General features: G+C 44.2%; 1 protein-coding gene across 1 annotated transcript in view; it reads left to right on the plus strand.

The window, feature by feature from the left end:
- Positions 1-5041: 5041 nt before the first annotated feature.
- The window catches only part of TRIP4 (thyroid hormone receptor interactor 4), a 38831-nt gene continuing 18585 nt past the window's right edge, over positions 5042-25287 (plus strand). The window contains exons 1-11 of the mRNA XM_083586613.1: positions 5042-5205; positions 8418-8584; positions 9003-9139; positions 11328-11549; positions 12752-12830; positions 13625-13754; positions 15563-15778; positions 16755-16878; positions 18450-18637; positions 22744-22868; positions 23692-23783. Of these exons, the coding sequence (XP_083442739.1) occupies positions 5117-5205; positions 8418-8584; positions 9003-9139; positions 11328-11549; positions 12752-12830; positions 13625-13754; positions 15563-15778; positions 16755-16878; positions 18450-18637; positions 22744-22868; positions 23692-23783 (1569 nt within the window). The 5' untranslated portion in view covers positions 5042-5116. The remainder of the gene's footprint in view (positions 5206-8417; positions 8585-9002; positions 9140-11327; positions 11550-12751; positions 12831-13624; positions 13755-15562; positions 15779-16754; positions 16879-18449; positions 18638-22743; positions 22869-23691; positions 23784-25287) is intronic.

Here is a 25287-nt window from a genome sequence, read left to right on the forward strand (position 1 = left end):
CTGTGTGCATCCCTGCTTGTTACTGAATACAAACCTTACAGGTGCTAAATACTTACCATTATCTATCTTGAATGGTTCCATTCAAAACTAAATACAGCTGAGCTAATTAGATATAAAGCCAATTTAAGCTCACTTTGGCATTCCCATTATTTTGTTAAACTGACTTAATTGGTATTAGAGCACTTTAGTGTCGTTTACCAAAGAGTAATTGTAGTAATCTGCAGCAACAAGATTACAAGAATAACAATTGTATTTAACTTGCTTGTTGTGGAATGAGCTGCCCTTAAGCAACACGTTCCATCAGAACCACAAAAGTGACTGAAAGAGGAAGAGATAAGCAATCTATAACACACAGAGAGAGAGCACATTGGAGATAGAAAGCAAAACGAACTGATTGTCGGAACACTACAATGCACAGTCAAATACAGTATGACAATTTATTTCTGTCCTTCTAATTCAAGACCTGAGAAATAGGGTGCTTTTTATTAATGGCTAACAGTTTTAGTTCAGGGCAGATAAAACAGTTGTTCTCACAACACATTCAACAACATTTTGGATTTCCTAGCTCTTAATGTAGATGCTCATTTAGATGCTCGTTTTGAAATATCCTTCCAGTTTAAAGTGTAATATGACCTAATGGTTTGAAAGCATTATATTCTTATTTTTCTATTTTGTTGTGACTTTTTACAGTAGTTAAGCCCTCACAAAGCGACATATAAAGCATGAGACACAAGGTACAAGAGAAAAACAGTCACTGCAGAACGCATGTACAGATTAGAGGTACAAATAATTAATAATAATAATACCTGTATAAGAAGGTGCTCTGGGGACACAAACTATTATGGTATAAATTAATGTTACCCATGAATAGGCCTACCCAAATGCCATAGCTGGAAGCAGCTCATAAGAAGAGTCCTGCTGGACCAAACCAAAGACCTACCCACTAGTTTAGCATCTGCAAAGTCCTCAATCATGACATGAGCACAGTAGCCCTCTCCCTCTCATGTTTCCTAGCAATTGATATTCAGAGGTAATACACTAGTTTTGGGGCCACCATTACAAAAGCCCCATCTCCTGCACATGGCAACCAATCAGAAGTTAACAGCATGCACTCAAAAAAGGACCCTTGAGGTACATCTTCATGTGCTGTCAGGATGATACAGATTAAATATCATATGTTGGTTCCTGCATGGACAAAGGGATTCCCTTCTTAGACCATAACAGATCTGCAGTACGTCATCGCTATGTAACACTGCCCAGTTTTTATTTGGTTGACCTGGTGCACCACCTAAAGTTACTCTCCAGCTTTAATTGTACTGCAGTTGATAAATCAGCCTGAGCTGCAATGTTCATTCAATCATTCAGTCTCTCTTCCATGTTCTGTCCTGTGTGTGCATATTAAATGCACACCTGGCACAAGGCATGCTAGAGAGGGATGTTAGTACTGTTTGTGTGTGTGTGGAATCTAGGATGAACTTCCGCAAAGCTCACTACATAGCCTTGGACAAGTTGCTAACTCTCAGCTAACTCTCACATTATTATTTTCAGGATAAGGAAGATAAGAAGAGCCCTACTAGATTAGACCAAATGCTGTCTGTACCAGCATGTTGTTTCCTACAGTGACCACTTCAGGCTTTGGACCTACCCTTCCCTAGACAATAATCAAACCATTTTGGAAAGAAGCACTGTGCTGCTACAGTTCAAAGTTGGTAGGCAGTATAGTTGAGTGGGTTGACTACTGAACTGGTTAAACATCTGGCATGTGGAATATATTGCCAGGGTGGCTATCTATCCACATTGCCTACCTTACCAGGTTGCTATGAGTTAAATACAGGAAGAGAATCACCACTATCCTCCTAGTGCAGAGCTTTCAAAACATTTTAGTGTGTTGGCTGCAGTTGACAGGTGTGTCACATGAACACTCCCCACACTCTTCCCAGGGCTGGAAAGAGGTTAATTTAACCTCTGGCGGTTTGCTAGTAAAACTGAATTATTGTGTTGCAAAATGATGCATGTCTAAAAAGTGTGTCACCAACATGAAAAGTTTGGAAAGCTCTATCCTAGTGAAATTCCTAAGGAGTTTTCAGAGCGGGGTGGTTTTCAGACTGTAGTGATATGCTTGTAGGGGGTAGAACCAGGGGTGGAGAAAGGGGGTGCGGTCCGCCCTGGATGTCTCCACTGAGGGGGGTGACAAAATCTCAGGCAGCACTCACCGTGGGACCTGCAGCGTGCTCTAGCCACGTGTCTCTCCTGGGAGAGACAGTGGCTTGGGCCCGCACAGGTTCCAGGCTGCCCAAACGGTCTGCCTGCTGCCTCCCCCCCCAGCTGTAGGGTGGCTGAGTGGGAGGAGGCAGGCAGACTCTGGAGGCCCTGCAGTGTGCCCCGCCCCTATGGGCGGCTTGCCCTGCCCCTGGGCGCACCACCCCAGGCGCCCAAGCGCCTTCCTTCGCCGCTGGGTAGAACTAAGACGTACAGTGGTACCTCTGGATGCGTACGGAATCCGTTCCAGAGCCCCGTTCACATCCTGAAGCGAACGTAACATGCGACTGCAAGACTGCGGGTCACGTTTCGCCGCTTCCGTGCATGCGCGTGACGTCATTTTGAGTGTCTGTGCATGTGCGAGCGGTGAAACCTGAAAGTAACGGGCTCCGTTACTTCCGGCTCGCCACGGAGCGCAACCCGAATATATTCATCCCGAAGCTACTTCAACCCGAGGTATGACTGTACTGAAAATGTGGTAATGGTAAACTTGCTTCCCATTCATTTAAAATGACTTTGGAGTCGAAATTTGCTTGCTACATTTAGCATATGAATACAGTAGTAACATTAAATGTTGCTTACTTAAGATGTATACATTTGTTCCAAATTTATTTCAGCTCCTGTTTCAATAGCCCATTCTATACAGGAAAATTACTGTCATATCTCAATGTGTGACATGCACAAAAGAAAATTGATATGAATTGACAAAAAAAAGAGGATAAAATAATGCTTTTGTCTTTTTGAACTTTACACACTAGCACGTAACAATAATATTGCTTTATAGACTGGGCTGATTAGAACCAGGCCAGAAAGCACTTCAGAGCAGTGAATCACGAATCAAGCAGTTACTCTTTGTATATGTAACAGAGGAGGTATACAGCCATTTTAACCAAGTGGCACAGACAATGCTTTGAAATATATGAAGGGAAGGAAACCACAGGAGGCCTCCTTTTCCCCCTGCTAGTGTTGCTGCTGGTTTCAAGGCCAGCTCAGCCCACAGATCACTGTCTCCTTTGTGTATGTGAAAAAAAAAGAAAGGCAGCTGGAACATCACACGACACAGGGCACCATTCCCCCCCCCCTCCTTGCAGAATATGGAAACTGCTTGAGCAGAACTCTGAGCCTTTGGAACTGCACCAGGGTAAGAACTTGTGGGAATGGCATCTCCTTCTGTGGGATTTTTATCCCAATTTTCTGCTTCCATTTCTTCATTATCTATACATACGATTGCCTGTTCTTTTCACTATGTATTTATCTTATTCTTCCCCCTGCCACATTTCTTTGTCTCTCATTTCCTTTCCTGCACCCACTTGCCATGTTTGAACTTTCTTCTAACTTGTCCAGAAGACAAATTTACACATTCCCACTTTTACATATCTACCCCTTCCCAGGAGCATTGTCGCCCTGAGTCTTTTGCACTGGGCTCCAGATCGCCTCCCGCTACACTTCCTTTTAAAACTTTTAAAAACAATGTTTTCACATTGCTGACAAGGCTGATAGACATGCTGCAAAGCACAGTGCCGATGAGACCCCAGCCAGCCACCATCTTAATCTACTCGGAGACCTACATTTGTGTCTATACTGTATATACAGATAAGCAGGTGCACATTTTATGCAGAATTTATGTCATGGCCTTAGATCTTTTAAGTAGCTAGGCAACAACTCTGTCTGCTAGCAGGAAGGACCATAGCTCAGTGGTAGAGTATCTGAGGTCCTAGGTTTAATCCTTAGCACCTCCAAGTAGGGCTGGGAATGTCCCCTGCTGCCCATCAGTGTAGACAGTGGTGAACTAAATGGTCTGACTTAGTATAGGGAAGCTCGTTATATCCCCCTCCCTCACTTGTCCTTGTTTTCAACCTTCCCTCCTAGATCCCAGTTATGAGAGAGCATAAACAAGATCATGATGGGCGTCTTCACGTGAACCTGCTTTGAATAACTATAAAGCCTGGGTTTTGGACTCACAATTCCTAACAAATCTGAATTCTACTCACACAACGCATTGGCCGGAAGCAAGAAAATGATCTAAACGTTATAAATGACTAACATAAAATATATTCTTATAACGTTACATGTATGTTGATAAGAGTCTGAACTGGCAATGACTAAGCACTGCAAAGAGATTTTAGGATCAATGACATTCTCAGTTCGGGGGGGGGGCAATGAAAATGTAAAATGTCATGCTATTATTAGAAATGGGACTGACAATAAAAATGTCATCTGCAATCCTGGCTTAACAATGAGGATTTTAAATAAATTTGGAAAACTGGGTAAAATTTTAGACACTCCACCTCAGAAGGGATACTGTAAGCCTGGAAAAAGACTTCCCAAATGACAAATGGTTCATAGCATATTCTCTTAAAGGAAAGGCTAAACTGGGGCTTTTTAGGCACACACTCTTTAAAAAAAAATATTCACTACACCCTGTGAGGTAGGTTTAGGATGAGGTGGGATTACTGGCTCAAGATCACCCACCCAGTTTGCTTCCTGGTTTAGAGAAAATGAGAATCCAAGTCTCTTCCACCCTTATTTATCACTCTGTCTCCTAGATAAACCACACTTTGCTTATGTTGGGATCAGAGGTACAGCTGGGCAATTTTAAACCCTAAGTAATGGTCTTCTAGTGTCCGCCGTCATTAGGATCTAAGACGGTCCTGGGACCTGACGGCCACTGACGACTGCTAAGCGGACCCAAAGATCTGTTCTTCCGGATTAATTCAGAACCGGAACTATCGATGCACAGCCCTAGTTGCGGAGCCGAGATTGTTCGGCGTGGCACCAAGGTGCCGCCGGCTTACGGAGAAGGTGCACCCGCTCTTTCCTTCCCCCAGCACCGAGAGGAACTCGGGCAGAAGCCAGGATGGAGGCCGCGGCTGGGGCGCTCGTGTCGTGGTGTGTGGGGCAGCTGCGTGGCGGCTTCGGGCTGGACGTCGGCGAGGAGCTTGTCCAGTGAGCTGAGGGGAGAGGAGGGGAGGGGGAAAGGATCGATTCGCCGAGCCGGTTACCCCGCGCGGTGGTTGTGGAGAGAAAGCGCTGCCGGCGTTCTGACAGGGAGAGGCTAGTCGTCCCCTTTTCGCCTGGCAGGCGAGCGACGCTAGGCCCGGTGGGACTCCTGTGCCTTTAGCACAGGCATAGGCAAACTCCGGCCCTCCAGATGTTTGGGACTACAATCCCCATCATCCCTTGCTAACAGGACCAGGGGTCAGGGATGATGGGAATTGTAGTCGCAAACATCTGGAGGGTTGGCGTTTGCCTATGCCTGCTTTAGCAGCTGTAGGAGAGGCAGAAATGCCAATACAGTCATACCTTGGGTTACAGACGCTTCAGGGTGCACATTTTCGGGTTACGGACGCGCCGAAACCCGGAAGTACCGGAACGGGTTACTTCCGGGTTTCGGCGCATGCGCAGAAGCACTAAATTGCGCTTTGCACATGTGCAGAAGCACCGAATCGCAACCCGTGTGTGCGCATACACGGTGCTGCAGGTTGCGAACGTGTCTCTCACACGGATCACGTTCGCAACCCGAGCGTCCACTGTACAGCCACCGGAGTTGACATGTCTGTTATTATTATTATTACAGTGATACCTTGGTTCTCAAACTTAATCCGTTCTGGAAGTCCGTTCCAAAACCAAAGCGTTCCAAAATCAAGGCGCGCTTTCCCATAGAAAGTAATACAAGACGGATTAATCTGTTCCAGACTTTTAAAAACAACTCCTAAAACAGCAACTTAACATGAATTTTACTATCTAACGAGACCACTGAGCCATAAAATGAAAGCAATAATAAATGTACTATACTATAAAACAAATAAGACAGCGTTGCAGATGATAAAAATTAAAATTAAATTTTTTTCTTACTGCACTGATGATAGTCATTGCTTGGATGTGGGGGCTTTTATCCATTTCCGCAGTCACACAATCAATCAATCAGTAGCTGAACTGGGTTCCACATGGTCACAAAAACAAATTAACCAAAAAAGCCTCAAAAACAGAAACGCAGAATAAATAGCAAAAACAATTCCTAGCAAATCTGAATTCTACCCACACAATGCATTGGCAGGAAGCAAGGAGAATGGCAATAAATTGATGTAATCGTCATTAATCACTATTTTTAAATTTTCATCAAGCAAACAAATAAAACAATTTCCATAAGTTCCCTTGGACTAACCCCCTCCACTTTTGTGGGTCTTTATGTTAACTTTTTCTCCTGCACCTTCTCTGTTAATCCAATTCTATTTAATCTCCAATAAAACCATAGTCCAACTTTTAACTACGAGTGTCATTCCAATCCTACTAATAATTTTAATTGTTTACAATGATTTTTTTAAAGATAAATTGTATATTTCCCCCATTATTGAAATTTTTGGGGTTCCTGATTCTTCTGGTCAGCTTTGCTGTTTCTGCATAGTCCAGTTTAATCTGCCATTCTTCTCTGGAAGAGACTGCCTGCTTTCCATCTCTGGGCTAATAGTGTCCAGGCAGCAGTAGTCAGATACATAAAAAATCTCTTCTGGTCACTTGGAAGTTTGGCACTTACAATTCCTAAAAGAAAATCTTCTGTTTTTTAAGAAAATGTTATTCTAAGGCCTGTCAAATTTCTGCTTGTCCTGTTCAGTTAAATCTATTTACCGTTACTTACAATAATAAAATCCTGGCAACTTTTGCTCCTGGCCTGTAAAAAGTACTGTTAAAGTCCAAACAAGAATGGCCATCTGTCATGGGTCTTCAGTTAAGATTCCTGCATTGCAGGGGGTTTGACTAGATGACCCTTGGGGTCCCTTCCCACTCTACAATTTTATGATTCTAAGAATAAAGTTACAATTACCGTAGTTCAACAACAACAACCTAGTTAGGAGATTACTGTAGATTGCATGCATGTGTCTTCGATTTTATTCTACTTGTTCAAGTAAGGAGGTCCTATAGATGACCATTTATCACAGTCAGACAGGAGAAAACAAATGTATTTCTGTTTGTCTGTGCGCAGTTAAAGGCATAGGAACCCAGTAGAGTGGGAGAGCATAAGCATGTGTCAGCCCTAATTGAGTGATACTGATATTTTGAGTTGACAATGGCAGCTGTTGCCAGTCGATATAAAGAATATAGACAATATATCTTAAGTTAATTGTTACAACAAATGCAGTTATCGAGGAAACGAAGGACCTACACTGAGAGAGATGGAAGTCTCAAAGGATGAAAGAACTTTATTTTATGTATATACAAATTTATTTTTTAGTAACATTTTACTTTCTATATAACATATTTTTGTTAACCGATGAATGGTGTATTTTCTTTTTAATTTTATGATGTAATATTCAAATTCAATTATACATATATGTGCGCAGAGGGGGTGGGGGAAGACAACAGCAGCTGTTGTAGCTGCTGCATATATCTGTCCTGTAAAGTGCTCCACCTGCTGATTTCTGCAGATCAAAACACTGTTAAAAATACAGGCAGAGGCTAGAATGGTTCCCTTTCCCCTCCCCCATCTAGCTGACAGCCTTGTTGGCACCTCAGTTCCTTGGGCACCACTGCTTTTGACTGTCTCTTTTTTTAACTAGGAGAAAAAAATATTAATAACAAATCATGTTTTAAATAATAGGATAAAAAATAATAAGAAATCACTCTTTTAGACCAGCAGCGCCCACACGTTGAAACTCCCTGCCTATTAACATCAGGGAGTCACTTTTCCTATACACTTTTTGGTACCTATGTAAACATTTTTGAAACATTTTTGTTTATGCAAGCCTATTCAGACAGAGAGAAGTTACATGTATTTCTACTGTTGATTTTAATGATATCTTGAATGCGTTTAAATACTTGCTTTTAACTGTTTTATCAAGAATGTTTCATTTTATACTTTGTAAACTGCTTGGATGTTTTCTTGTAATCAAGTGGTCGATAAATTTTGTTAAATCAATAAGAAGGGGGTGCACTGATCTTTCTGAATGTGGAGTTTGTATATTATTTCCCGATGCATTCAGCCGTAACTCTAATTTGCTACTACGTTGTCTCATTTAGTTTTTTATTTTGCCCCAGTGCCCTTAGAAGTCTCATTATACAAATAGCATGTTGAGAAATTAAGTAGCAAAAGCATTTAGCCCTCATGTTGTCTTTTGAACAAAGCACTCCTACAAGCTTCTGCACTTTCTGTTCCTTTATAGATATATCTTGTCTATTGAGGATGAGGAGGAGATTCGAGATTATGTCACTGACCTAATCCAGGGGGCAGATGGCAAGAAGAAGCACTTTGTGGATGAGCTGGTAGCCAGATGGCAAAAGTCCTGTCAGCCAACTTCTGACCCTTTGCCAATATATCGGAAAAAAGATGGTAAGTGGCAGTATAATGAGGCAGTAAGTAGAAGAAATAACTGTTTGTTTGCTAGATTGCAACATTTTTAGATTACCATTGAATCCAGTTTCATTACTGAAAAATATGAGATCTTAATCTGAATTGTTCTTGGTGCTCCTCTTGAAAGGTGCTGATGGTAAATTGTTGCACATTGACTTGTGCTGATAATAATAATAATAATAATAATAATAATAATAATAATAATAATAATTATTATTTTATTTCTATCCCGCCCTCCCCAGCCGAAGCCGGGCTCAGAGCGGCTAACAACAGTAAACACTTGCCACTTGTTGATGGCAAGTGATGTGGTGCAGAGAGCAAGTGACTGTTACAAGGAGAAGGGGGAGGGGAGTGGCAGGAGCTATTGAATTTTTCTTTACTGTACATTCTCTTTTAGATAGCTCAGAGGTTCTTCGGCCAGGAGACCAAGTCAAGAGGGGAAGACGCAAGGGGAGAAACAAACAGGAAGCACCTGTTCATGTTGAAGTTGAACAGCCTGTAGAGGAAGTAAAAACACCACTAGATTTAGCCAAGGTAGGTGCATTTGTTGTCCACCATTGGGTCAGATTGACTTTGTGGGTGCTTTATCCAAAGACAGAAGCCTAATCTTCAAAACAAAAAAGCATTGGTTGTAAGTTTTTACTTGAAGAGCATAAAGGGGCCGTTGTATTTCAGTTGTGGGGACTGATAAGGAGCCTGCTATTCGGAGAGTCAAATGTTTCATCTTTTATCGTGGAATGCACGAATAAATCTGTCATCAGTGAGCAGAATCTTTCCACATGCTTTTTAAGGACCTAAGGAAAAGTTAAAAAGGGAAATCACCTGAAGCCCAAATTAGAGTTCAAGGAGTTCTGACTATTGATTTATTACATACTTTTCTTGTTGAGAATTTAAACAAATATGCAAAGTCAGTGTGTGCTGTTCCTTTTTCTTCTGTGGCTAAAATTTACAAAGGATTAATGGCATACTTTCTCATTTAGACTGCTTTGTTTGTCTCAAAGTCTTCCAGAGTATGCAGTCCATGCTATTTTCTCTCAAAAATATTTTCCACTCACCAGGTTTTCCAAGTTTTGCTGACTTGCAATAACATTAAAAGTGGAGAGAGGGTACAATTTAGCTGGATCAAACTCTGAGGTGGTCTTCATCTGCTTCCCTTTCTCTCCTGGAATCCTTCTAACAGGGCAGATGGTAATAGATAGCCCAGCTAGAGCAGGCCCTAATGTATTTGCTGCCTGCCTCTCCTGGAAAGTTTTCCATAGGGTCCTTTGTGATACATGGCACTGTAATCTCAGCAGATCTCTTGGCAGCTGAATAAGTGTTGCCTAATCTTTTACCATAAAAATCACAGTCAATAAAGCCATTGAAATGGATGAAGTTACTAATGTTTCCAGATAGCTGAGGCATTGGTTTTTGTGTTCAGATTTTTATTCACAACCAGAAATATATGTATATGTATATTTTTAAAAAGAGTATGCCACTGTTTCTTTTATTGAATACAGTGGGAACACTTGTGACCAACAGCTTTAACACACAATTAGGCTTTGCAAATTTCCCACCATTTTGATTCTGCACGTTCACGCTAACCTTTTTTTTTAACACAATTTATTAAATAATTCACACCCTGTTTTCCAGTTTGTTCAAAGCAATTTCCTGTGTATATTTAAGTACAATTTAAAAAACCATATCGGTACATTTTATGAAAGCCTAGCAGACCCATTTGATAAAATGTAATCCAGATACCAATCAGGTGCTCATCCTCTCCAATGGCCACCTGTAAACTTTCATTAAGACATCCTTTCCTGTCTCATAGGAGGTTCCCCACTTAACTAAACTCACCCCACACTCATACGGTGGAGACCCCACCTCCAGCCCACCCCATATTCAACCTTTTGGTTTCCATGCTCTCTCACAACTGGCCACCAACTTTCTGACAGATGCACATGGAGTGGGTGTTGCTCCCCCATCCCTCTGCTGTCAACCATCATAGGCACTCATGGGTCTTTTCAAGGCAATGGGGATACAAAGTTCTGCCCCTCACAAATGAAGTTAGAACAAAAGAAGAGCCTGCTGATCAGGCCAGTGGCCAATCTAGTCCAGCCTTCTGTCCTCACAGTGGCCAACCAGATGCCTCTGGGAAGCCCATCAGCAAAACCTGAGTGCAACAACACTCTTCCCACTTCTGATTTCCAGCAACTGGTATTCAGGGGTGTATGGACTGACAGTTGAGGTTTGTTGGCATTGTGAGGGCCATGCCAGCTTTCTCTTCTTTCTCCCAAGTAGGGTGCCTTAAAGATCTGTTCATATCTCATGAAGGCATGGGACGAATCCTTGCAATCAAATCTCAGAAAGTTGTTTGCATGGTTCTGTGCTTGGCAGAAATAGTTCTGCTGCCACGATTCCCTATTCTTATAATAATTCGATGATACAGATGACATGGCTTCTCCTCGTCCTGCATGATAATGTAAGTTGATAAAGTTAAGCTAGAGATAACTGGAAGACTTCCCTGATAGGTGAGGCACAAAAAACTTGAGTACCAAACAAACTCTGCAAGAGGGGACAACGATTAGGTTCTTTTGTCCCGAGGGAACCTTCCGCAATCTTTACGGTGGTGAAAAAGAAGTGGAAAAATAGATAAGGCATTCCAGTTCAGAAGATTCTCACGCCAGTTGTTCTCTGAAATGTGTTTTCTTCTCCCCTCCTGCAACACCTCCGCATAACTCAGGCCCAGGAGATAAACAGTGGCAGCTCCTCCTGCAAGAAGAAGGCAAAATACGTCAATTTGTACACGAAGGAGGGTCAGGACAAACTGACAGTCATGCTCCCGGGGCGCCACCCTTGTGAGTGCCTGGCTCAGAAGCACAAGCTCATCAACAACTGTCTGACATGTGGGCGCATCGTCTGTGAGCAAGAAGGCTCTGGGCCTTGCTTATTCTGTGGGACACTGGTATGTTAACAACCTCCTGTATATATTTGCATGCCCCTCAATTTCTACCTTGCTTAATTATATCAGGTTAGCACTATATTGTTCAGTATCCTGTATAGTACACTAAGCTATCTCTGTTATACTTCTCAGGGAAAAGAGGAAAGACTTATCCCTCTTTGCTGTTCAGATCTAAATCTCTCATCAAAGAGGGAGCTGCTTCTCATGTGACATGGATGCATGTTCTTAGACCTTCTTTTGAAGTTTTATTCTAAATATAGTTTGCCTCACAGACATAAGCTGATTTAATGTCCCGACATCTTGCTTTGAAACTTCATAAACCAGTACCATGAGAAGCAGTTCCAGGACAATTACAAGGGCTGTCATGGAAGCTGCATTTCAGAACTCCTGGTGGATTTTGATCAGGGAGCAGGTGAAAGGTGGTGTTCAATGGATTAACCCCACCTAGCAAATTGAGGTACAGTCTGAAACGGGAGCCATGGGAAGCAGACAAAGACAGGAGTGCACCTCGAATCTTCTTATGGCTACCCTTTCATATATGCACAGTGCTTAGAAAAAAATTAGGCACTTGATAACAGGTGTTATTAATAGTGTGTAGAAATTTCATTTTCAGGATCTGGATGGCAGCCTGTGAGCAGCAGAGGTGGGGCATGCTGCTTGACACCTTGTGGAGTTACTGCCACTCAGTGTAGACAGCATTGGGCTAGAATCAGCAGTGGCCCAAATATGTATTTGTGGGCCCATTTCTTAATTTATTATCATGTTTTCAGACGGTGCTAGTGCTGTTAGTGTGACTCCCCTTAGCTCAGGCTGTGACCCAGTATTGGGTTCTGACCAATGGGCCATTTGAAGAATAATGGGCTAGATGAGGATGGGGGTCTTTGGATGCTTGAAAATTGTGAGTCTTGGACCCAAACTATTGGGTGCAGGTGCATCATCTGGAACATGGTGATGTTTTAGATGCTACTATTCTATATAAAACGGATACTATGATTATTTCTGTGTGTTTCCAATGTGTGTGTTTTTTTAAATTGTTATACTTATTGCTCATTTGAAATGAGATGAACCACCTTAGGCATAATTCTGTAGGAAAGCGGCATACAAGTCAGCAGATGGTGCTGATGAGCCAACCGTAGAAGGCAGTTGCATGGCCATATGTTCCTGCATGGAGAGAGCAGATCTCATAGTTCTCCGTTCTCTTTTAGGTGTGCACAAAAGAAGAGCAGGATGTCTTGCAACGAGATTCCAACAAGAGCCAGAAGCTGTTGAAGAAGCTCCTGGCAGGCTAGTAGCTTATTTGGGGGCGGGGGGGGGGGGAGACTTGAACACAGACCTTGTTTACAGGATCAGAGAATTTTGCTAACTTTAAAGATTTGCAAGAAGGCAATCCTTTCTTACACAGGTTAGAGCATTTTAAGTTTTATTTAGAAGGGTAGCTAAAAGTGTCCTGTCCATAAGTTGTTTTAACGCCACTTCCTTCTGGATAACCCTGGCTGGGTTGGACGTTGCACTTGCAGCAGTCTTTGGTGGCTGTTGTCAACCATTTTTATTTGAGTGACTTGCTTGGTCCCCAACTATAAATGCACTTTCAAAGCTAATCAGAGACCTTTAGAAGTCTGATTTGGATTGAAACCACTTCCTCTGCTGAGGGGGAAATGAATGCTCTATTTGCCACGGATCCAAACTGCTCCCCCCAAATGGAACATTTGTTCCTCTGCAGAAGAAGTGGTTTGGATTCTCTTCCTCATCTTATATCAGAAGTGGGCAGCAAGTAGCAAATGGTTACCAGCCCAATTTTATGTGGGTGGCAAGGCAGGGGGCAAATGTGGGAGAAAGGGGGATGGCTTTGCCCACTTTTGGCTCTGGTCCACATCCTCCACCAGCTTCACCCCACCCATGTGCCAAGGGAATGCATCCCTTGACAGATGAAAAGGTTCCTCATCCCCTCTTTGTGTGTTGGTGTACAGGCAAGCCTATGCAGAAATTATTCTCAAAGTGCCTCCAGTGCAATCTGTGCCAGGTGGATGTGTAAATTGATGCATGGAGTGCAGGTCGCAATGAACTCTTGTGGATTTCAGGCACTGAGAGTTCTGGAAAGGTGGATATAAGTGGCAAGGACATACTCCCCCGCCAGGAGTCTCGACTCAAGGCAGGTCTGGAGGTGGCTGTGAAGCACAAGGACAAGCTGCTGGAGTATGACAAAACAAGGTATGTGACAGAGCGAGTTAGACATGTGTCTAGATCCAAAGACTTCCTGAGAGGAAAGATCCTCCAATCCTTCTTTATGAGCAGCCTGAACCACAAGCTGAACTCTCTCTGCTAAAGCTTTGAGGACCAATTTCCAATATTAATATTTGCAGTTTCTGTCCTTGGCCCTGTTCTTGCACTTTCTCTTGTATAAAGCACACGTGTTTCATTTTTTACTCAGCAGGTTGCTTTTGACAGAAAAACCTTGAGGTTTTCTTTAAAAGCTTTGATGTGAAGATGCCCACTGTGCCAATTGCTGAATCTCGACTAGCTGGATTTGCCTTTTAGCAGGAGAAAACCAGCAAGGGGGTGAATTTGACAACTTCAGATCCTCAGATTGAGAGAATAGAAACTGTGCCTGCTTTGCTTCCGTCCCTAGCATATGTGTGAAGCAGTGTTCATTGGGTCACCTTTGTCCCATGCTGTAGACTAGGGATGGGGAACTTGTAGCTCTCTAGATGTTGCTGCATTGCAGCTCCTATTAAACCTAGCTGCCAGACTTTGGGCTCTCACATTTCAGCGGCACCCTGTGTGAAGCTAAAATTCAGTCGTTGTCGTTGTCATCCTTACACTCCATTCTACAGCATAGTTGTGGCACCCCCTGCAGCACGGCACCCAGTGTGGCTGCAGCAGTTGTGTTACCCTAAAATAGCCTCTTCTGCCACCATGGCCAGTTGTTATGAGCAACTGGCCATTGGTTGTCTCTTACTGCCCCAGGGTGTGGTCCAAAGGCACATGAGCCACTGCCTTGCTGACGTTATGCAGGATTGGATCTAGTGAGTGTGTGTGGCCTGGGAACCACGTGTATGCCAGGAAAAAGGTGGACTATAAATGTAAGAAAATAAGTAAAGGAATATAGGACTTGTAGTATCTGACATCAAAGATCATCTCTGTGCTACATGGCAAGAAGTAGTGTGCTAATGTGTTTAGGGAAGTCTTTAATGTTTTATCTTTTATCCCTTTATTTATTATCATTATTATTATTATTGTTATTATTATTATTATTTATTACCAAACATTCTGATCTCCCTTTAGAGAGTTCCCATCCAATTTCTCTTGACTCCAGTGTGCACCCACAGATTATTTTTTTACTTACAGATGCTGTCATGGGCTGTTAGGTAGTAATAGCTTAGTGGCAGATCACTTGCTTTGCATACAGAAGATCCTAGAAGGTTTAGTCCCCAGCATCTCCAAGTAAGGCTAGGAGACAACCTCGTCTTATACCCTGAAGAGCTGCTGCCAATCAGTATATCTGTAGACAGAACCAAGCCAAATGGACCACTGGTCTGACTCTGTATAAGGCAGCTTCCTATGTTCCCTGACACCTGCAGATAAAAAAGGAGTCAGATAGCAGGTGATGGGAAAGACCTCTCCCTGAGCCCCTGGAGAGGGGTGGGGTATTCCCCCCTTTTGTCTTTTGAGGGCTGCAATCCCTGTTGCAAACTACATGTAGGCACCGAGCAAGATGAAAGCCAGAGGTTGGCAAGCCCTTCCTTCCTTCCTTCCTTCCTTCCTTCCTTCCTTCCTTCCTTTCTTTCTTTCTTTCTTTCTTTCTTTCTTTCTTTCTTTCTTCTCTCCACTCCACTTTCTGCCCTCCTTGCCACTTGCATGAGAATAGGCTGAGAGCTACATGAAATGAGCATGAGGAGCCACAGGTTGCCCACTCCTGAAGCAAACTGTGCAGGGCTAGAGGAACAAATCAGTCCTTTGTAATGACACCGTGTTTCCCTCGGGGCTGCTGGGTGACCGTCTTCTGGTTTTCATGCTAGTGCGCGCCGAACTCAAGTCATCGATGACGAGTCAGACTACTTTGCTACCGACTCCAATCAGTGGCTCTCAAAACAGGAGAGGGAAGTACTGGAAAAGAGAGAGAAGGAGCTACGGGAGCTGAGGCATGCTTCTCGACTCTCCAAAAAGATCACAATCGACTTTGCCGGACGGCAGATCCTGGAGGAACAGGATGGCATGGCAGACTATCACAGCAAGTGAGTATCATGGCACAGTAGGTCAGGGTGGTGGATTCACTTTTGACAAAGAGGAAAGCTTGGTGGCTACAGAAGCAACTGCTCCTTTTTTGGTCAAATGGATGTAATGTTTAAGGCTGGTCTTTCCCCCTTGTCTCATCCTTCTCCCCTTTAGGAATAGGACTTGTAATCAAGTAGTTGCTCTTACTGTTGATGGTCTTCTCACTTCCACTTCCTGTTTTGTGACATCACAGTCACATGCACAAACAAGGACAGAGTGTGTGTGGAATCGAACAGGCGAGGCTCCCAGGATGGTACTTCTTTGCATCTGCTCCTAGTGATGAATGTAATAGCCTGAAGTGAAATAGAGCAGGGCTTGAATCGCGGTGCTGTAAGGATTTGGTGAAGTACCCTAGCCTCATTCATTTTGATCCTAAATGCACCTCCTGGGAACATTTTTCATTATTAATAATATAGACTTGCACGTAAAATATTTAAGATCAGAGTTAGTTTGCTAGGACCCTTGCACCAGAAAAAAACTGGCTTACTGAGTGGTCATTAAACTTTTCCTTTGTGTGAAAAGAAGAATTGCTTTGCTGAATTAAGCCAAGGTCTGTCCATCTAGTCAAGCTTTCTGTCTCTACAATAGCCAGTCATGTGCTGCTGGAAAACTCACAAGTGCTGCATGTTGCTGACCATCCCTTGTTGATTGTTGAAATTCTACAGCAGTCAGAGGGTCCATTAACCTTTCATGGCAACTGGTGCATTTCATGAATTGGTCTTTTTATCACCTCACCACTGACATTGCAATTCCTATGGTGGAGGTCTGCTACAGTTGTGTAGCCAATGCGCTTATGCACAGTGTTTTTATCTTTCTCCAAGCAAAGAAGTTTCATGTAGCAAAGAAGATGAAGGGAGCCTGGAAAGGCATTTTCAGTTGGACAGGTGCAGGGTAGTTTGCAAAGACTAATGTAAAACTGGTTGGCTCTCCTTGCAGACTGGATGAAACAATTGAAGCTATCAGTAGGGGATCCTTGACCAAGCCAAAGCAGAACCCTGAAGGAAAATATGAAGAATCTGGAGTCTTGGTGAACCCAAAACTTCTCCAGCCAGCTCCTGTGGTCAGTACTCTTCCTCCTTAACAAAATTCTAGATCTCTGATGGGGAACCTATGGTCTTCCAGATGCAACTGGTGTTGCAAAGCTAGTATTACACAGCTTCAGCCAGCAAGTAGTTGAAAGGGTGGAATACCAAATATGAAAAAAGCACAAGTATTCATACATTTACAAGCAAAGGGGCAGTTATGTCCATATATGGCAGTAATCCTTTCACTAGCTTCTTCTAATCACAAGGCATAGCAACTTTCTTATCTTTGGCTCCTTCCTTTGTCCTTAACAGCTATAGCATGAGCTCATGCACAACTGTCGCTCTGTCCTTTTCTCACAACTTTCACATTCCGACTTTCACTCATTCAACCTTTCTCACACACATCTCAACTTTTAATTTTTTTTTATTTCTATAACTTATACGACAGCAGAGTCCAGCAATGCACAGTTTGGCCATTTATTCTCTAAATAGTGTTGCTTGAACAAGGGCCCTTTTGCCACTAGTGAGGCAGAGAACCAGCCGTGGGGTCTGTCCACGGTATCTCCTGTTGGAGGCCTAGTGAGGTTTTCTTATGCTTTTGTATATGTTGGAAGCCAAGCAGTGACTGGGGCAATTAATAAATTCCTATTATTCCTGGGCAGCAGGATCTTCTGGCACAGTGGAACCTCAGGTTGCGGATGTAATCCGTGACGGAGGCACGTCCGCAACCCAAAGTGTTCGTAACCTGCAGCGCTGCGTCTGCGCATGCGCGTGACGCAATTTGGTGCTTCTTCTGTTCATACACGAAGCGCGATTTGGCGCTTCTGTGCATGCGCAAGTGGCAAAACCCGGAAGTAACCCTTTCCGGTACTTCCAGGTTTCCCGCAGTCCGCAACCTGAAAAAACATGTAACCCGAAGTGTCTGTAACCCGAGGTACCACTGTAGTTGCATGGGGTTGTGTATGCTTCCCCAGATCTTCAGAGTCCTCATTGGAGGATTACTTGTTGAGGTTTGAGTCTGGGCTCAGTATAAGAGTCACAAGCAATGCTGTCCCCTGGAACCTGATAGGATTCTTGCTCCGTACTTGCAGTCATGGGATTGGTTTTATCACATGACGGTGTATGTTTTCATTCCACAGAGTGGGAAGTGACGGAGACAGGATGTTTATACTACTGTGTTCTGTGATGTAGGACTCTTGTCCTTTGTTCTTTCTCTTTGCTGTCTGATGAGAAAGAGGAAGGAGCTGAATCCGAATGCTCCAAGTGTATTATATGTAAATAAAGTAGTTTAGCCAAAATGCTGTGCTGCTGAGTCTGTTACGCAAACTGCTAACACTCTGAAGGATCCTTAAGTGTGTTGATGCCTCTTGGTATCAGTCGCTGTGGTGTTCGGGCTAGAGGAAGCTTTTGAACTCCCGAATGACCAACCAGGAGGGAGAGAACATGCCAGTCGGGCATGTGTCTCTGCCAGGGTCTTACACATGAGTAGGACGATCCTGATAGAACCTACAAGCTACAAAACACATGAGACACACTTTCACGCCTCCCTGTTTTGCAGTTTAAATGGAGAAATGTTAACCTTTTTGTATGTTCTTCTTGTTTTTAGTGGGTGGAGCAGACTGGTTTGCTCTTGCACAGGAAAAATATCCCTTCTGCAGAGGCTGGAAGTGACGCATGTTTGGAAAGAAGTCGCTTACGAATTCAGGACCGAGAGATACAAGAGATCTCGGATGATGGCTGGTGCCTTAGCATGCATCAGCCTTGGGCCTCATTGCTGGTCAAAGGGATCAAAAGGTAAGCAGAAGACCTGAAACTGGGAGCATTTGAGACAGGGAGCAGCTTGTTTAAGGGAAACCCTTGTGCAGTTATCTGTTGAGGATGATTTTCCCTTAAATGGAGTGGCCTGTCTTATCTAATGAGCGTTATCCAGAGCCTCTTAATTTTCTGTGACAGTAACTGCAATGTATAAATAACAGGGACATGAAGCACTTTTGTCCTTCCTGCAACATAAGAGACACAAGAAGAGCTTTCACTTGCATAAATATTCCTTGGGGCTTAATTTTCAGTAAAGGCTTATTCATGTAATAGAGGGTGAAAGGAATCTAATGCATCAGCTACAGCATTGAACTTAGACCTGGGGACAGGTTCAAATCCCTGCTTGGGCTGTCTCACAGGGGTGCTGTCAAGATAAAAGGGCTGGGAACGGTCAGCTTCTTGGAGAAAGTGTGTAGTAAAATTAAATGTTACATATTTTTGAAAGGATCAGCTTCTAGTGATTAAATTTGACCTATACTTACTGGCTTCTGGCCTTAAAATTTTCACTTCCCATTTCAAGTGTTAGGTGGCAGTGTTTTCCTCTATTCCTCTGGGTGGAAAGGAAATAACCTTTTGAACAACTGCTGTATTCACTTAAATGTAGATCAGAAGACTGAGGGTTGTATCTATCGCTAGTCCCACTCAGGGCAGATCTGTTGAAGTTAATGGGTATAACTTAGTCATACAGGCCGTGGCCATTTTAGGTGGCTCCAACTGAAGCACAGGTCCTTTTGGACCTGGAGGAGGGCAGAATGGGGGTGTGGTGCAGGGCTTATGCATGCTCTGCTGACATGCACAGGAGCTGGGAATGGAACCCCCGCACAAAATGGTCGTTGCCTGTATTTGCTAATTTCAATTGGACTTCTGTTACATTAGATACAATTCAGAGTATTCAAGTCTAGGTATTGTTGCAAATTGAGTTTTGTGTTAACCTTGAATTTATTATGAGCCAGCATTGGAGACAATCGGGAGGTTTCTAATGCTTGATGTTTTATGTTTTTAGATATGCTGTAAGCCGCCCAGAGTGGCTGGGAAAATATTATTATTATTATTATTATTATTATTATTATTATTATTATTATTATTATTACCACTTCTGATGTGATCAGGTTGCTGCTTGGCTGTGGAACAAGCTAAGTGTCATTGGGCAAGTCACTGTTTCGTAGCCTAAGCTGCCTCACACAGTTGTGGAGCTTGTTTCTTCGTCCTTATTTGCTCCAACATTTATCAGTTAAAAAAAAAAAAATCCTAACTGCTATTCTATTTATATGTTGTTGTTTTTTTATCCTGGTCTGTGACCGTAATAAAGTTCATTCATTCATTCAGTTGTGGAGCGGGTAACAAGGGTCAATGCCACTGTCAGGGAACTGACATCGGAGCGAGAGGCGGAGGCAAGGCTCCCAAGCGATGCTGGAGAAGGGCCCAGCAGGGAGAGAGGCAACTCATCGGCTGGGGAAGGAAATCAACGTAACACCAGGGATAAAGGGGGGCAGATGGGGGAATCGGCGAGGGGGCTCCAGGACTCCTTGCCGGAGACCAGCGGGGAGAGCACGGGTCCTCCGCTACCCACACCCACCCTGCGCAGAAGACTTCCGCGCAGGGAAAGTAGGCGTAGACTTGGCATCAAAGAACTTCTTTGCTGGAAGAAGTTCAAGAAACGCCCACTGACAGATTCTGCTAGCGACTGAACAGCCACGAAGTGAATGGCTGTCCAGACAGTAAAGGTTTAACCAGGCAACCTAGCCTAGAGTGGCGGTAACTTACGCACGAGCAACCCCTAAAACCATTACAGCCACCTATAGCATCTTGAGCTCCTCAAAGAAAAGGGGTGATAGAAATTTGATCACTTAATATGGGGACCACCTCACTGCTTCCTTGCTGTATTTGACTCCTGTGCTTTTGAGACTGTGGAGACTGCATGGCTCTTCCAAGCAGTCTTGGGCTTCAGCACCTCTTTTGCAAACTGACTGTTGCTCAACTCACTCTCTCAGGCCCCCATCCCCACCATACTTTTAAAGCAGCATCATGTCACTTTAAACAGTCATGGTTCCCCTCACAAGAATCCTAGGAACTGTAGTTTAAGCATGCTGAGAATTATTGGGAAGCCCCTATTTCCCTCTCAGAGGTCTAATTCCCACACTTACTTGGGAGTAATAATAATAATAATTTATTATTTATACCCTGCCCATCTGGCTGGGTTTCCCCAGCCACTCTGGGCGGCTTCCAATAAAACACTAAAATACAATAGCCTATAAAACATTAAAAGCTTCCCTAAACAGGGCTGCCTTTAGATGTCTTCTAAAAGTTTGGTAGTTATTTTTCTCTTTGACATCTGATGGGAGGGCGTTCCACAGGGTGGGTGCCACTACCGAAAAGGCTCTCTGCCTGGTTCCCTGTAACTTGGCTTCTTGTAGTGAGGGAACTGCCAGAAGGCCCTCGGCACTGGACCTCAGTGTCCGGGCAGAACAATGGAGGTGGAGACGCTCCTTCAGGTATACTGGACCAAGGCCGTTTAGGGCTTTAAAGGTCAGCACCAACACTTTGAATTGTGCTCGGAAACGTACTGGGAGCCAGTGTAGGTCTTTCAAGACCGGTGTTATATGGTCTCGGCGGCCGCTCCCAGTCACCAGTCTAGCTGCCACATTCTGGATTAGTTGTAGTTTCCGGGTCACCTTCAAAGGTAGCCCCACATAGAGCGCATTGCAGTAGTCCAAGCGAGAGAGAACGAGAGCATGCAACACTCTGGCAAGAGAGTGCGCAGGCAGGTAGGGTCTCAGCCTGCATACCAGATGGAGCTGGTAAACAGCTGCCCTGGACACAGAATTGACCTGTGCCTCCATGGACAGCTGTGAGTCCAGAATGACTCTCAGGCTGCGCACCTGGTCCTTCAGGGGCACAGTTACCCCATTCAGGACCAGGGAGTCCTCCACACCCGCCCACCTCCTGTCCCCCAAGAACAGTACTTCTGTCTTGTCAGGATTCAACCTCAATCTGTTAGCCGCCATCCATCCTCCAACCGCCTCCAGACACTCACACAGGACCTTCACCGGTTCCGATTTAAAAGAGAGGTAGAGCTGGGTATCATCCGCATACTGATGAACACCCACCCCAAACCCTCTGATGATCTCTCCCAGCAGCTGCATGTAGATGTTGAAAAGCATGGGGGAGAGGATGGAACCCTGAGGCACCCCACAAGTGAGAGCCCAGGGGTCTGAACACTCATCCCCCACCACCACTTTCTGGACACGGCCCAGGAGGAAGGAGCAGAACCACTGTATAACAGTGCCCCCAGCTCCCAGCCCCTCTAGACGGTCCAGAAGGATGTTATGGTCGATGGTGTCAAAAGCCGCTGAGAGATCCAGCAGAACTAGGAAACAGCTCTCTCCTTTGTCCCTAGCTCGCCGGAGATCATCGACCAGTGCGACCAAGGCAGTTTCAGTCCCATGATGAGGCCTGAATCCCGACTGGAAGGGATCCAAATGGTCTGCTTCTTCCAGGCGTGCCTGGAGTTGTTCAGCAACCGCTCGCTCAATCATTCAAGAGAATGATTGTTAAGCCACTCTAGAGAGGAGAGTGATCTTGTGCTCAAATTTTGCATGCGGGGTGGCCACTGTAAGACCAGGATGCTGGACTTGAAAGGGCTAATGGCCTGACCCAGCTGGCTCTTCTTTTGCTCATATGTCGTTGCCGTCAGTATGGCGAGACTCCAGGATGAGTTCAGAGAACGTCAGCTTTGGAATAAAAGTAAAAAGTTTGTTTCTGGCAGTGTATTGTAGCTGGGGGGAAATGTGTCAGCAGTTTATGGATAAATGGGGAAATGTATAAACTTTGGTGCTTTGAAGATCATGATTCCTTAAGCCGGTCTCTTAATGCCTGAGGCCCTTTCATGGATTTTCAGCTTGCAACTTTAATTCTGTCACTAGCGCCTTCCTTTTGAAAGGACTGTCTGTGCCAAGGGTGCTTGCCTCCCCCAGAATATACAACTTGGATACTAAAACGGCAATTCAGTGTTCCCTGAAACATGTGGGTGCCAAAGAAGGCATACCTCCTGGAGATTGAATCTGTTTCTGTTCCTCCCTCTCCAGGGTAGAAGGCAGGACTTGGTACACATCACACCGGGGTCGATTGTGGATAGCAGCTACAGCCAAAAGGCCATCCCCTCAGGAAATCTGTGAGCAGGAGGCTACCTACAAAATACTGCTTGGGAAAGGTGAGCCCCCCCCACCTCTTAAGACCTTTGGATTGCCTGCCCTTTTACCTGAGTCAGGGTGTTTTTCCTTGGAGGCCAGCTGGCTAAATGAAAATTAGTTTGTGAGCTTCAGAGTGAGTACTGTTATACATGTTCTGATTATTTATATAGTGCATATATGTGTACATAGATGAAAAGAATGAGAGGACAGGTTCCTGTCTCCTAAGGGGCTTACAGTGTGAAAACACAATTAGGGTATCGAAACAGGGCCATTTGCTATGCCAGCTGTGGATAACGAGGGATAAAGTTCAACAACGTCTGGGGACCCAGAGTTGAAGAAGTCTGCCATAGCTTTATTCTGCTGCCACTGGCTCTTTTCTCCTTTGCCTCACATTTTTCTTTTCTTATTCTCATTTTAAATACTGCAAGAACTCAAATTCTTCAGTCTGAATACAGCATTTGAATTGCATACAATGTGTTCTAACCAATTAGAGAGTTAGAGTTCTTCTTGCCAGTGAACCTGGACCGAATGTAACATTTGACCTTAGATAATACCTCAGCAAGGCCTGGGGCTGATCTTTGCACTGGCTGGAGGCATGTTAATGGAGCAGATTAGAAGGCCTTGGGAGACCGAGGTCCTCGTGGAGAAATGCTTTCCCCAGGATCAGAAAAGCTTCCCTAAGCAAACGTACTTTTGTCCAAACCATGAAATTAGCTGTATAAAACAGTGTGGAGAGAGCTCACGCAAGGCAGTCGAAGGCTAATCAGGACCATGTGGAGAATGGCAGGGCGCTGCATCACATGTCTGAGCTTGCCTAACAATTTTCTCTCTGGCTTGCCATAGATTTGGAATTTCCCAAAGATTATCCCTCTGGCTGCCTCCTTGGCTGTGTGGACTTGATTGACTGCTTGTCGCAAGAGCAATTTAAGGAGCAGGTGAGTGAGCACCAAAAAAACCCCAACCTGCTCGGTTTTGTGAGTGTTGAAGCTGGAGCACATTATTTGGCTGCCTTTGGCAAAAATGAAGGTCCTCCGTTCTCCTTCCTCCCCCCTAGTAGGGTGGCAAAATTATGCTACTGCTATGATTTTCCAGACTGGAGGTTTCCAAAGGGGCTGTGAGTGTCCCTTTCAAGTTCTGCTGCTTCAAGCATAGGAGCATGCCTTATCCTAAGTCAGGACTATTTATCCATGTAGCCTACCCAGTGTTGTGTATTAGGTTTTCACTGTCCAATACTTCAGGCTGCAGTCTTTCCCATCATTTGCTGCTTGGTCCTTTTAGGCAAGGGAATTGAGACTGGGGACGTTCTGCATGCGGCGCGTGTGCTCTGTGGTCTTCTCTCTAAAGCAGAGGTAGGCAACCTAAGGCCTGTGGGCCAGATGCGGCCCAATCGCCTTCTCAGTCCGGCCCACAGATGGTCCGGGAATCAGCCTGTTTTTACATGAGCAGAATGTGTCCTTTTATTTAAAATGCACCTCTGGATTATTTGTGGGGCCTGCCTGGTGTTTTTACATGAGTAGAATGTGTGCTTTTATTTAAAATGCATCTCTGGGTTATTTGTGGGGCATAGGAATTCGTTAATTATTTTTTTCAAAATATAGTCCGGCCCACCACATGTTCTGAGGGACGGTGGACTGGCCCATGACTGAAAAAGGTTGCTGACCCCTGCTCTAAGGCAACAACCTGTTCCTCTGGTAGAGTTGGGCAGGCACCAGCAGCTTGCTTTTCCAGAAACGTAAGAGAAATCACCATAAAACAAAGAGTATTAATTAAAATTTAAAGCAAGTCTTCTGCACACAGGCCGCAGGTTTGTTGCAGATGATACCTCTCGGATAGATCTGTTCTCGAGCTTATGGTGGAAGCAGAGGCCGGGGGGGAGTGTCTGACTGTGTGTGGGGGGGTGCACTTATCAACCTTGTGTGTGGCTTTGAGCGTCACTCTTCTCTCTCAGAGCCATGTCAGTTGTGACCTGTATTTGTTTAACCAAATCAGTCCTGAGTCAGGGAAATCCATTTTTGAATAGGGCTCCTGGCAACCAGTTGGTTGGTTATTGATTTACAGAGGCAGCTGCAGCTAGACCAGCACACCTAGTAGATTCATAGCAGTCCGTTGGCAGGGCGGGAGATCTTTCTCTATCAGACAAAAGCAGCCGCCACTGCTTGTTTACCCATGTTTGGTAATGTTCTGCATAGAGGCAAAATCTTCTGTTTGTGAACTCAGAATACTCAGTAGTTAAAATGCATACCCACCCACACCCTGGTGTTTCATTCACAGTTTTCTCCGAGGGAGGCTCAGTAAATGGCCTTTGTATCTGAGCTTCAAAGGATCCCTCTTACTATCACATTCCTGGCCTGTATTTAATAGGTTGTATGTATCTAGTAATGGGATATCTGGTTTTCTTTTGTTATGATGTTATGTATTTCGTGTTTTTATGTTGTAAAC

Source organism: Podarcis filfolensis, assembly GCF_964270895.1.
Source record: "Podarcis filfolensis genome assembly, chromosome: 14".
NCBI lineage: Eukaryota > Metazoa > Chordata > Lepidosauria > Squamata > Lacertidae > Podarcis > Podarcis filfolensis.